Raw genomic sequence first — 14,123 nt, 5'->3', positions numbered from 1 at the left:
AAACAAGCAGTTCAGCACGTGCAGCGCTTCCCCCTGCTGGCTGCGCAGAGTACTGCACCCTCAGGGAACAAATTTCTCTAATGAAGAAATTACGCAACACATAATTTAATTTCACAACAAATAAAATTTATTCAATTATATATTACAAATATGTACAAGTCATGTAACAAGTAAATATTAAAATAGACATTTTTAGAACTATCGTTCAAAAGGCAATATGTTGAAAAAATAGGATTTGTTGTGATTTCACACTGAACCTGTAAAAGTATTTTTTTCCTTGGAAGCCACAGACTTTAATGCGCGCAAGACACGATGGACAACACATGAGGAGTGAGGCTGCGAAAGAGACATAACACAAGGTTGAAAGGGGGGGGGAAAAAAAAAATAGCTGGAACACTTCAGTAAACCTCACAATTAAGTCCACAGTACAGTTTTTTTTTTTTTTTTTGTTTTTTAAAAGGAAAAAAGTACAAACATCGCAACGCATGCACAGCATTTAATTGCCAAAGTCAAAAAACACCAGCTGTGGCGTGGGGCTCCATATGAGGAAGGAAGAAATGGTTAGAAAAGAAAAGAACACAACAAAAGCCAACACATGCTTAAGAGTTTAAGCCAACAACGAGAACATCACTGACGAGGACACTCGATATAAAAAAAAAACAAAAAAAAAACAAAAAAAAAACTTTGGTCCATTAAAACAGACGGAACAAGTTTACAATCAAAATATCTATTTTTGTTTTTACAGATTTGAAACAATAATTACATGACTATTTACAAATGCACATTTTTTATGTATAAAATAAGTTAAAAAAAAATTAAGAGCACAGTCTGTACACAATGTATGAACACTTACATTGAAAACAATTGTAATCTTTCGGTTGTGTGACCCTGCTTGACAAGCAGCAGCAGCGGTGGCAGCGGGGGCTCTGCTCCACCCGGCCCAGTTTTTGGTCTCTGCTTCCTGGGCGTCTTCTGTGGCCTGGACCCTGCTTTCCTTGCCCAGTCCTCGCTTCTTGTCCCTGTAGTTCCTCGACTTCTGACTAAGAGCTCTGGAGTAAAAATCCTCTCTAAGTGCTTTGTTGTTTTAGTGACACATTCGAAGTGCTTCACGTTTCTTTCCTGTTTGAGTGCGATGTCTGCCGCTCACTTGTGGCAAAGCACGAGTGTCCTGGGGCTCATATGGGGGTCAGGTCGAAGTCGTCGTTAACCTCCACGAGCGGGATGTAGAACTCGGGGATCTCGAAGATGCTGGTGGACTTGTAGGTGGCTGGGTCCAGTTCCTGCAGCTTGAGCTGCCACTCTAAACGTTGCACGGCGTTCAGAGCCGCCGCCTCGTGCTGCTGTCTCATCAGGAGGCATGTCTGTGGAGGAAAGAGCAGACAAAGCTGAAAGAAACAGTGTGTCTCTAGCAATCCATTATTCAGCTACTCATCCAGGGTCTAATTGTGGGGGTAGGAGCCCACGCTTCCCTTTCCACAACCACTCATTTCAGCACGTTGTATTTGCAATTTTGTTCTTTTGGTCACAATCCACAGCTTGTGAGCATAGGAGCGGGTGGGAATACAGATAGACTGGTAAACCAAAAGATCCTGATGCCCACTCCGCATCACTGCAGATGTGACACTGATCCACCACCTGATCTCTCGCTCCAGCCTTCCCTCACTATTGGGCAAAACGCATAGATATGAAGAAGTCGTCCACTTTGGGCAGGAATCTCATTCCCAAACAGAGAGTACGCTCCATCCTTTTCCCAGTGTTTCTCAGATTTTAACCACTTCACGCTCAGCTGTGAATCGTTCCAGTTAAAATTGGAAATCTGACGGCCCTTTTCCATTAGCATCAGCTTGTCTCAACTTGACTCGCCTCCACTCGGTTTGTAAAATTTTCCACTCGGCTTTTTTACCCGTTTACAGGTCGTTTTTGTTTATTCCTCAGCCTAGGTTCACACGAGCTGAGTCTGGTTGTGTGTGACGTCGCCAGACTGCATGCCACTATTGGTCAGGGGCGCGGCCAATCAGAGGCCAGGGTCAGGGAGCGACGTCACTGGAAGAGCGACTCCAACTCGCAAGTTGTTTACATTACAGCGTAACAAGCAATGGTGCAACAAAAGTCTGTTCTGTGGTTCAACTCTGATGTGGAGACATTTTTTTTTGCTTGGTTTCTGAGGAAAGGATATAGAGGGAACTAGACAGAGCGACACGGAATGTAAAAATCTATCAAGAGCTTTCTGCCTCATGGTTACTCACGGGTACCAAAGGAGTTATCAGCAGAGTTGAAAGAAGCTAAAAAAAAAAATAAAAAAAAAAAGAAGCTTAAAAGTGAATATGGGCAGGTCAAGGACGGAGTGGATCAAACAGAGGAGACTGGAAGTGGTTACAACAAATGGATACATTTTATGGTCAGCGACCGGCGAGCAATGGGAGGACGATTGGTGTTGACTCAGCCACTGCCTTGTTGGGAGAGTTTATAGGTGGATGGTGAGTGGATTTCCAGTGTCTACATACATAACTACACTGACATCACAGTGATTTCCCACAATCCCCGCCCATTTTAGACCTGGTACTGAATTGTAATGGAAACAGGACCAAGCTGAGACGAGTTAAGTTGAGACAAGCTGATAATATTGAAAGAGAGCCATGAGACCCAAACCTGAGGCCACCAAATCGAACCCCTCAACACCCCTGCTCCCCAGATCCTTGAGGAACTCCAGGTGGACCTCATCCAACCCCCCCAGATCCCTGCCCCCAAGAATCTTTTTAACCAATTTACAGGCACCAAGTCGGTCGTATTTTCTACCCTTTAAAACAGGAGGGGGCAACTCTGGTCCTCGACTCCCATCAACACAGCTGACTCCCATCAGACTTGATGAGCAGACTGCTGCAGAGCTTGACATCCAACTGCACCAGTCTGCTAATTACCCACTGATTTGCTGCAGCTGAGTTGCAGCAGGGAAACTCCCAACATGTTTCGGACTGCGGCCCTGGAGGACCGGAGTTTCCTACCCTACCCCTGCTTTAAAACCATCAACTAACAAATCCACCTCATGACAAAAGCGTGCCAAACAACACACAACATATAGGGTTGCAAGGTTCAGTTTTACATTAAACTCGCAAAAATACATAGAAAAAAATCTATCCATCTTTGGACAATGGATTCATTTATTAACAAATTTGACAACAAATTGGTCCAAAACAGGTGCTGCATTAAAATGTAGAAAATCTGTCCTGTTCATGCAAACTTGGCATTTTTTTCTTTTTTTTGTGGCAAAAATAATCAAAACACCAGTGGTATTCATGGATTAAATGGAAGTGAAATGACACTGATTAACTCAGCTTATTATTAAAATGATAATTTGATCCACAAAATGTAGATAAAAATAGCAATTTCTCACAGTAACATGATTCCAAAAGCCGGTGTATTTTGTCTGTCCAACAGTTCAGAAACTGTATTTTTACTGTCCAACAGGAACAGCAGCAAATTGTAATGTCTGAGAAGACGAACCTGGAGGATCTTCTGCAAATTAAACCTGAAATGTTCAACTTCGGCTTACCTTCAGTTTGTCAAACTTGTCATCAACGTCTTGTAGCCAGGACATGAACTGCCTGGCGTTGAAACGGTCTCTCACAGATGTTTTACCATCATCAGTCTGCCGAGAAATAAATAAAAACAATGAGTCAAACACACTGAATCGTTTCTTATGAAGATCATTTACAACATATTAGACTGAGATACACACGGCGCAGCTTACTTACCTGGACGTCTTGGGGCATGTTGTACACCTCTGCATCCAATAAGACGGTACAGGCACTGAAAGGCAGAGTCTGATTGGCTAGTGTTCTTGCTGCTCGGTAATGAACCCGTAAGACTTCCTGCTCATTTGAAACAATCAGCTTTTCCTGTTAGAAGAAAGAGTCCAGTCAGTATGAAAGATCCAACCTTTTTATACCTTTGTGAGACATTAAAATCAGATTAAAAAACATCATCAAACTTGTTTTTAAAGCACTGATGACGTTAATATTACAGCCACAGAAGATATGACATCTCTGACATTGCTGGTGTCTGAGAACCACAGGTTTAAGAGGACGCACCCTTTCAATGCTGTGTTGCAGTCGTAGTTTCATTCTCACCACCTCTTGCTGCTTGAACATCTCTTTCAGCTGCTCGGGTAGCGATGGAGGCGGAGTTATCTGTGCGAGGACAAACATGGTGAGCAAAACGAGACAGAAAACAGACCTGAAGACTAAAAATCACCTGTAGGTAGGTAATAAACAAGCTCTAGAGAACAGATGGAAAGGGTCGTTGTGAGCCATTCTGTTGCTCCTTTCAGCCTTTATTCATCTCTGTAATGTATCTCTGTTCTTATCTGTTATAAGGCGGCACCGGTTAAAACTGGCTGCGTGGCCTAAGCTTCAGTTCGGTTCTGTATTCTTCTTTTGTCATTAATGTTACATGTCTGTATGTCAAACCTTGGACGAGCTGGCTTCAACCTTGAATTTCCCCTCGGGGATGAATAAAGTATCTTTGATTTGATTATACAAATTAAAGACAATCTACATAAAAACGGACACAAGTCTGTCAGGATCGAGTTAGTAAAGCTCTTCGGCTATTGCTTGCTCATGGCCACATGGGACACATCAGCTGATACTGATCGACATATTATCAGATATTATGTCGGAGCTGCATAAGAAGGAAGGTCCGAAAGCATGACTGATAAGACTTCCTCTAAACCAAGCGACAACCTCTGTTTGCCTTTGCAGACGAGCCAATATTGCAGTTCACCCTTCCTCCACTAGGGGCTCCAAAACAGAGCAAATTCCCATAAACTACCATGTTAAAAAAAGCCAACTTCACAGCAGAAATAAACATGTTTACAGCCTGGTTAAAAGAAACATTTTAGGTTTGATAGGTCAGGTTTACCTTCATCACACCTTTTTTTTTTGGGGGGGGGGGGGGGGGGGGGGGGGGGGGATTTTTTATTTTTTGTAACTCATCCATTTATAAGTAGTTTAATCTCTAAATTCTGTATAACTGAGTCTGTGACCTTTTGATTGACAGGTACCTGGCGTCCAGCTTCAAGAAGGCAGACTGGAGCACAACTGCAGTGTTTAGCAGAGGAGCAGTGTGACTTAGCTTTAACCCGCCTACCTTTGTTAGCTGTTTGACAGCCCGTTAGCTCAGTTAGCTCTTAGCTACAGACAGATTGGAGTTTGATAGACGTAAATCATAAACTGTCCCTCTCTCAGCTCTACCTCTTTGCCCATTGCTGTATTTTCCAGGAGCGACAGCACATGTGATGCTGTCAAGATGGCGACAATGGGAACCACCCAATGAGCTTTACTTCAGCTTTTCAGAAACCTAAAGGTGACGTAATCTTTTATTGATACAGTCTATGGTGTAAACACAGCACTGACGTTACTGTAAATACAGGAGCTAAATCCTCTCATTGGGATGCAGGCTTGGTGTTCATCATACACCCCCTACACCAGAAAACTGACCTACTGACGTCACAGAAGTGCACAAAGAAGCAAAGTAAATCTCAGTGTGATGAAGCATTAAGGATGTAGATGTTTATCTGTGAGCAGTTAAGGGGGGGCTTTGAGAAATGAAGGATAAGGTGGTGCAGCTTTTCCCTGAAGAGGGATTTCAGAGCAACACCTACATTGCTTATTTTCTCCTCCACAGGTAACGTAACCATGTCATATATATGAAACCTGTTGCTAAGTAGTGAGTGGACAGTAAAGCTTATTACATACTCCACGAGAAGCAAGAACTTTGTTCTTGTAGCCTTGAGAAGGCTTGTTACATCCACCAAGGATGTCCTGTTTTTACCGGCGTTTATGTTCAAGATAACTCAAAAAGTTATGGACGGATTTCCATGAAATTTTTCGGGAGTTGTTGGGAATGTGAAAAGGAAGAACAGATTAAATTTTGGTGGCGATCCGCATCATCTTTCAGATCCAGCAATTTTTTTAAAAAAGATTCTTTAACATTTTGCTTGGTGAAGGTTTCCGCTCTCAGAGTGCTTTTCTAGTTTCATATTTAACAAGCAACTTCGTCGGATTGTGCACGCGGTTGGCTCTGTGTGTTTTAATGCCAAACGTAAAGATGTTTGTACTTTCTCACCACTTCGATCAGCTGTTTTATCAAAACAATCCGTTTTACCTGCAACAGCAAAAATGCGGAAGCGGCAACTGTCCGCTTCATGGTTTTCCGTGTTAACCATGGCCACCTCCAATGTCCGACCAATCACACGATACTTCTCTGAGCCCCGCAAGAAAAAACATCTGCCAGCTTGATGTGTCGAGAACTGTCTTCAAACACGTCCGCAAGAACAAAATGACGTCATTTTCTTCTCGGTGCCTCGAGAACAAGACAAAAGGTCTCGCTTCCCGTGGAGTATGTAACAAGCTCAACAGAGATGGACGCCGTGTCCAATGTGACTGCTAGATGTCAACAACTGTTCATTCAAGGTGTAAGTAAACAAATGAAATGGACTGATTAACGTTAACCTGATTATGAGATAAGAAGCATTTAGCAGCAGTCCATTAAAGAAATAAATGCACAAAGGGACGTAGTCGGCTGTAAATAGTAACAATATGAACCTTCTGACCCTCAGAAAGGTAAAAGAATTCGTATACAATCTTCAGACCTGATAATGCTGTAATATGCAACCTTTTACAGTTTGTTGCTACTACCAAGATTCCCCTGACCAGTACAGCTCTCTTCACACACACACACACACACACACACACACACACACACACACACACACACACACACACACACACACACACACACACACACACACACACACACACACACAGGTGTCTCCATGAAAGCACGGACAGTCCAGCGCAGATAATTACTTTGGAAACCTGCTGATGTTTGACACTCAGGAGAGGAAAGGAAGCACATGATGTGATGCTACTTCATCTCTCTCAGAGTTATGCTGTCTGTTCAGTCTCACAGTTTTAGATGCATACAGACTGAAAACATTAAACAAACCCTCATATGTAAAACTAGAGCCGACTGTCTCCACCTTCACTGTAAAGACGGTTTCATTTCCAATAAATAAAGACGCTACAGCAGGTCGATCCCCCCCCCTCCACCATCAACCCATTTATATTGTAAACTTAATGTAAACTTAATTATGAAGGTGACTCACTGTTGGTATGCAGAGTTTGCTGAGTGGGTTCCCGTCCAGAAGGTAGGATCCGTTGAAGGTTACATATTCATCGTAATACTGCGGTGGTTGGGGTGCCACGCTGCACAACACTTTGCGCTTCTCCTCGATCTTCTTGCGTATGTGCAGGAACTCGTAGTATGGGTTGGCTCTCTCGGTCTGATAGGGCTCGATCTCCTCCAGTTTTATAGAGTCCACAATAGCTGCCAAAGACTGCTGACCCTTCTCCTTCTCCTGCTGAGTCGTGGAGAACGTCTGGGAAGTGGACAGCCTGGGCATCTTCCTCTTACGTGGATGGGGGACGTGGATGTCTACTTCGTCGTCTGTGGGGCGAACTTTAAGCTTGGCCCCTGAGGTATCATGCTCCTGGTCTCCGGACTGTGGAGAGGAACTCCCTGAGGTGTTGCTGCTGTCCGTCTGAGCTGCTGGCTGGACGGTGCTTTGACTCAGCTCTTCCACAGCTGACAATGACGGCGACTCCGGCTTCTCGTCGGCCGATGTGACCTCCATCGGTTCCAAGTGGAGCTCCGCTTTAGATTCAGGCGGGCCCTCTGCACCGATGCTGTCATCGACGGATGAACTTTCCGCACTGCTGATGCTCTCTGAGCTCTTTGGGATGTCGGCCATCTCCTCAGCTTTGTGTTCAGGGCTTGGACAGGGCACGCTGTTCTCCATCTGGACGTCCAGATTTGGGCCTGCGTCATCAGTGGAAGGTCTTGATTTCTTGCAGTCTGGATTATTTACCACCACATCTTCTGGAGAAGATTTGGACTCAGTTTTGCTTAAACCTGGTGAGGACCCCTCCTCTGCTACAGAGCTAGAAATGTGTGAGCTGGTGGATGGTACTGGACTCCCCAAACTCTCTGTTTTTACGGTGTCTGAGCTTGTGTCTGGAATCTCTTGTTCTGGCTTATCAACATCCTCCACAGGGTTCTGGTCAGAAACTTGTGTGTTTCCTGATTCTGACTGCTGCTGGTTGTCAGTACCAGAAGATGGAAGCGGTTCTTTCTGTTGGAAGGTTTTTACGTCCGTTGACGGCTCAGCAGCTGGAGAAGCTGCAGAAATTAGGGGTAGCTCTGATTCTTTGTTACTATATTCAGTCTGCGAGATCTCCATCAGACACACATCTTTCGCAACAGCAGGATCAGGAAAAGGAGTTTTCAGCTCTGTCGACCCCGTTTGGGAGGCGCTGCACTGTGGAAGTGTTGGGTCTTTACATGGAAGATCTCTGGTTAACTGCTGCGTTGTAAAGCATTCAGATGTGCTACCTTCCCCATCTGTGACTGGATCAGAAACTGGATTTGAGTATTGCTGACTGCTTTCATCCGGTTCGGAGTTTTCCTTTTTTCTCAGCTCCTCTTCTGTGATCACAGTCAGGCCAGAACTGGGCGGATGGTCGACAGCTTTTGCTTCGGCCAGCGATGAGTTGGCGTCCTCGTCCAGAATCGCCCTGAGGTACGGGGATTCGTGCCTGCCCGACAGCAGCGTCCGGTTACTCTGCGGGACATCTGGAAGACTGTTGCAATCTTTGTCGTGTACAGACGGCGACCTGGCGGCTTGGATGACGAGGGAAGACTGGAGAAATGCAGGCTGGGAATCCGAGGCTTCCAGGTTCACGTCAGAGTCGTACTCGGTGACTCTGGGCGTCAATGTCGTGGCTTGGCAGGAATCCTCGGAGCTGGCTACAGATAACAAAGACACAGACCTGGACATGAGGCCACAGCGTTCCCCCTCTGGCCGGGGTGATCTGCTCAGACAGTTTTCCACTGCTGACATGACCTTAGCGCTGATAGCGGGCAGACTCTTCCCATCGAGAGACAACGCTCTTGGACTTGTGCCGTCCTTCGGGGGTTTATCTCTGCTGTGGAAATCAGAGGATTCAGAGCTTTTTGAGCGGTTTAGCTCCTTGCTTAAACATGGTTCTGGTTTGGTTCTGTCTTTAGGCTTGGACTTTCCTGGATCTGCCAGAGGCCGCTGTTTAAGCCTTTCCCGCTCTTTCTGCTTGATTTTTTCCATATGTTTCCGATGCCAGAGCTCAATCTCTTGGTCCTTCATGCTGAGCATTCGCTCAAAGCTGGTCTGCATCAGGTCATCGTTCACAAGTCTTTTTTCTTTCGGCTTGCCGTCCCGTGTTGCTGAAGGGGCTTTTGATTTGGTCTTGTCTGCGTCTCCCTCGCTGGGTTTGGTCTTGCTGATCCTGGCCTGCTGGGAGCGGTCTTTGTGGCGGTCTTTATCTTTGTCCTTGTGTCTCTCTGAGTCTCTGTCTTTGTCTCGCCGGTCACGATCTTTCTCTGGAGTTCTAACAACATCCTCCTTTGATTTTGAGGCCAAGACCTTGCTGCTCTCAGAGAGATAACTCTTCTTCTCCTCTAAAAGTAGCTTCAGATTGGAGCTTGAGGAAAGACTTCCATCTTTTATCTTATCTCTCTTTTTCCTGTCACAGTCCTTTTCTTTAGCACGATCAGATTTGCTGTGATCTGTGATCTTCTCCAGAGGTTTTCCTCTCCTATCAGTGTTGGCACGATCTTTGTCTTTGTGATCTCCAGCACCATACTCTCTGTCTGGTCGCTTGTCAAACTTATCTTTACTTTTACGAATATCTTCGTGCTTTTTCGCTGTGGATAAAGATTTCAGTTTGTCATTCTCTTTGTAGCTTTTATCTCCAGGCGAGAGGGAAGAAAAAGCTCCCGTTCTCTCTTTTTCTTTCCAGCGCTCCACTGAATTCTGTGGTTCTGCTTTGTCAGAGTGTTCGGTTTTGATCTTTTTGTCCTTGTCAGGATGCCTTTTCTCCGTTTTATCTGAGTCCTTATCTTTTCCTGGGAGCCTCTTGTCAGATTTCTCACGTGAACCTTTGTCAGAAGGCTCCAGCTGTTCCTGATCAATTGTGATTCCACTTATGGGTTTCTCTTCAGTCTCTTCCTTCATGCTGTTGCTCTGCAGCGACTCCTCGGGAATCCGCCCTGAGCCATGGCAGTCCACCTTCTCGTCACGCTCACTCTGCTTTGAATCCTTCGCCTTCTCCTCTTTGCCAGCAGCCTCCTTTCGTTCCTTTTTCATGGCCTTGTCTTTCTCTCGCTCCTCTCTGGGCTTCTTTTCCTTGCCGCCGGAGTGCTTCTCCTTAGCGCTTCTCTCATCTTTAACAGGAGAGGAATCGGCCGATTTCTGAAGCGAGCTGTTGTCCTCGCCTTCCTTTTTCGCTCCCAGAGGATCATCTGTCTCGTCACTTTTAAAAAAATTTTCTTTCCAGAACTCTCTGTCAAACTCCAAATTCCTGTGGCCGTCTTTCCTGGCCTCCTTTTGCCTGTGGCGGTTCCTTTCGGCCTCGTACTCCCTCCTGTGTTTATCCTTCTCCTTGTGTTTCAGCTTATGCTTCTTCACGACTTTGCCGTCTAAATCTGTCTTCCGTAAGGCACCTTCACAACTGTCCACACTGTTTCCTATGCTGCTGTCTTTGTAGGGACTCATATGACCATCCTCTCCGTCCACGCTGGAGTCTTTCTGTTGATGCTTACTTTTTTCCTTGTGCTTACACCCTTTGGTGCTGGAGCTTTCCGTGCAGTAATCTGCATCTGTGTAGTGGTTGTATTTAACACTGTCCATCGGACAGGAGCCGTCGCTTATGGCAACGCACATCTTGGTATTTTCCTGTTTGAGTGGTGTCTGTTTATCTGCCAAGCTGTGGTTGAGTTTTGGAGATTTAATAGATGATAAATGGAAGAGATGGACGGAAGAGTCATCTTTAGGACTGAAAGACATCTTGAAGGAGTCCTCCTCCCGACCCTTTTCGGTGCTCTCAGATACAGTAGCAAGAGATAGGACTAAAGTTTTACTGTTCTCCTTCCCATCTTCTTGGTTTTCCTTGTTTTTATTCTGGCTTTTACTCTTCCTCTTTACTTTGCCTTTGTCCTTCTGCTCAGCACTGTCCTTTTTTGACCTTGTATCAGGCCTGTGGCTTTCTGAGCTCTGAGAGCAGGTGGGTGAGTTTCTTTTTTCCGACAAACTCTCCATTTCGTCACTGGAAGTGTCAGAGTTGCAGTGGACGCGAGAAGTCTTCTGCTTTTTGGACTTGGAGGAAGAATCCCCCTTGCTGCTCTGCTTTCCTGCCACGTGATTCCTATCTTTGTCCTCCTTCTCCCGCTGCCGCAGTTCCCTCCTGAGGATGTGCCGGTCGTTCAGAGCTTTACTGAAATCCTCCTCCTCTTCCTCGTCTTTAAACTCGTACTCGTCCAGCCCTGGCATGGACGATGACGCTTTCGTGGCTGGTTTACCATCAGAGTCCTTTTCAGCATCAGAGTCTTCCATGTTTTCGTCCACGCTGGATGGATTGACAGAGGGTGGGTCTTCAGATTCTGTGGAGAGGCGAAGATCAATATTAAAAACAACAGAAAACACTTCATACTTTGTTGCAACTACAAACTATTCCCAAAAATGCAGATCTTGCTCTGAAGAGTAAGAGACAGGATTATATTCCAACTCGTGTTGTACTCAGTGACCGGAGTTGCACAAGCAAACATTCAGCATCTTGTACAAACCTGAGGAGCTGTCGTCTTGGTCAGATAGCGGCACTTCTCCCTTTAGGAGCTGTTCCAGCTCCTGAGAGTCGGCCACATCTACCGGCCGCTCACCACGCTTGTTGGCTTGGAAGGCGTTACCTCCGTGACGAAGGAGAAGTTTCACAATCTGAAAGAAAATGTCAAAAATCACACTGAGAATCTACACTGAGTATTATTACGGATCGGAAAAAGTATTTTAAAAAAACATTTATTGTAAAATTTACATGTAATTTCGAACATTTAATGAAAAGAAAAAAAAAACAACAAACTTTATTGGCTGCCGGTATGAGAACAATGTAAACAATTTACATTCAGTCTGAAAAATAACATGAAATTTTGTACTGCATTGATTTGTTTTTATATATAAATAATACCAAACTTATTCTGACCTTGATGGAAGTTTAGATGAATAATTTCTGACATATTAGTTTAACTTAAAGCAACATCCATTTTGACTAAACCTTGGTGCTTCTTCAAGATCATTGTAGTCAGATGTCTTTCTAGTTTAATCTGGTATCAGGTAGCGTGTGCACCACATGGTGTGTTCTAGCCAATAAAAACCTCTCTTTTTAGTGGTCCATCAAATGCTACAGTTACAGTTTAACTTGATCATTTAACTGGATGAGAATATAGTTGTCCCAGTAAACCTACGCTGTGCAGGAACTAAGATAATGAATGAACGATGTCCAACCCATCTTTGGACTGGGAGAGAAACCATTTAAGACGTTTTGCTGTTGATGTTGTCTTTAAGTTACTTGTCATATGATGCTGAAGGTAGCACATCATACCCCACCTCCACCCCCACTCATGCCAAGAGATATCTCATCCAGTTAATTTGCGAGACTTGTTGTTAAGGACAAACTTCGGTTTAAGCTCTTACGTCTTTGTGCCCGCTGCTGGAAGCATCATGGAGAGGTGTGTCGTCATCCAAACCCTGCGTATTCACCTCTGCGCCCGCTGCTATCAAGACCTTGGCCACATCATAGTAGCCGAGATTACAGGCTTCGTGAAGAGGAGTCCAGCCTGGTGAGGACAAGAGTAACATCAGCATGTTTTCTAAATCTGCAACTCCACTTTATTTTAAGTTTACACTGCTATTTTATCTACAAAAACCGCAACAAATCAATATCTGTAAAAGAGGTACTGATATTTTGCACCTTTGAATCAGCATCTGTTGCTCGGTTTCATGTCATTAGCAACTACACAGATTTAATGAAAGCTGTGAAGCCATTATCTTGTAAATAATCGTACCTGCAAAGTCTTTGACATTGACATCAGCTCCGAGGCTAATGAGCTCTTTAACTTGCTTGGCATCTCCCCGGATTGCTGCCATGTGAAGGGGAGTCTCCCCGCGCTCATTCCTCTTATTGACTTTGTCTTTTTGTCGAGATGAGGCGCTGCTGGGGACTTTCTTCTGCACAGGGGTCGTTTGTGAGGGGTGACTCGGCGTGGAGTCTGTGGACAGGCAGAAAGAAAAAGGAATTAAGTGAAGTTTGAAGCAAAGGCCTGCAACAGGCTGATAAGCATTAAGATGTTTGTATTTTTGGATCTTCATTCGTCTTTTTTGGGGAGATCAAATGTAAGTGGACACAAAAGCTGTTTTATGGACAGGTGTCAAAGCAGCTCACAAATGAAACGGGTCATCCTCAGGCTGAAACAACAAACACAAACAATCAAAGGAAAAGCCGAAAGTCTGGTGCAGTCTGAAGAAGATTGGAGGTGAACTTGGCTAAATAATACGCTCTGGACCTCCACTGAAAACAACAGTAGTGAATGATTACAGCGTTCTTTCAATGTTTTTTTTTTTTTGTTTGTTTTTTTTTTTTAAATCTTCACAAAATTCAGCCAAGTGAAGAAGACATTCCAAGAAGAAGGCATATCATTATCTGAGTCTACCATAAAAAATCAACTACACAAGAAAATGCTAATTTAGGACACAAAGCAAAGCATTTGTAAGACTCAAGAACAGAATAAACTTTGCTATAAACACTTTGAAAGTCAGAGCTGTTCTCAAACAGCATGTGCGCAGATTAAACTAAAAATATTAAACCAAAACCAAGATGTACCAGACTGAGAAAAACAATCAGAAGAAGTCCCCAAAACAGCTAACAATCTGAGATTAACATCATCTGTAAAAGCATCAAAGCCAAAGTGGGCATGTGTGGCTACTAGGGATGGGAAAATCAAATCGAAAAATTGGATATCGGGATTTTTTGCTTCACAATTTGAAAATCAATTTTTTTTTTCATTACAAAAATCGTTGTTTTTTTTTCTCCAAATAAATAAAAGTAATCCATTATAAATTTTTTGTCATTTTTATTGTTTTATTGATTTTTTTTACTCGTCTTCTTGGGCATTATAGCAGCAAAATGATGGTCTGGCTGCTG

At 44.2% G+C, this 14,123-nt stretch overlaps 1 protein-coding gene across 2 annotated transcripts in view; it reads right to left on the bottom strand.

The window, feature by feature from the left end:
* Positions 1 to 214: 214 nt before the first annotated feature.
* ankrd12 (ankyrin repeat domain 12) overlaps positions 215 to 14,123 on the bottom strand; it is a 44,545-nt gene continuing 30,636 nt past the window's right edge. For both annotated transcript variants that reach the window (XM_079244206.1, XM_079244207.1), the window contains 8 exons: positions 12,988 to 13,191; positions 12,617 to 12,759; positions 11,716 to 11,863; positions 7,166 to 11,532; positions 4,089 to 4,187; positions 3,753 to 3,896; positions 3,551 to 3,646; positions 215 to 1,361 (listed from right to left, as the gene is read on the bottom strand). In XM_079244206.1, coding sequence (XP_079100332.1) covers positions 1,176 to 1,361; positions 3,551 to 3,646; positions 3,753 to 3,896; positions 4,089 to 4,187; positions 7,166 to 11,532; positions 11,716 to 11,863; positions 12,617 to 12,759; positions 12,988 to 13,191 — 5,387 coding nt within the window. In that variant the 3' untranslated portion in view covers positions 215 to 1,175. The remainder of the gene's footprint in view (positions 1,362 to 3,550; positions 3,647 to 3,752; positions 3,897 to 4,088; positions 4,188 to 7,165; positions 11,533 to 11,715; positions 11,864 to 12,616; positions 12,760 to 12,987; positions 13,192 to 14,123) is intronic.

The sequence above is a fragment of the Telmatherina bonti genome (genome assembly GCF_933228915.1).
Source record: "Telmatherina bonti genome assembly, chromosome: 7".
Taxonomy (NCBI): Eukaryota; Metazoa; Chordata; class Actinopteri; order Atheriniformes; family Telmatherinidae; genus Telmatherina; species Telmatherina bonti.
This window is presented reverse-complemented; position numbering and strand designations above follow the sequence as displayed.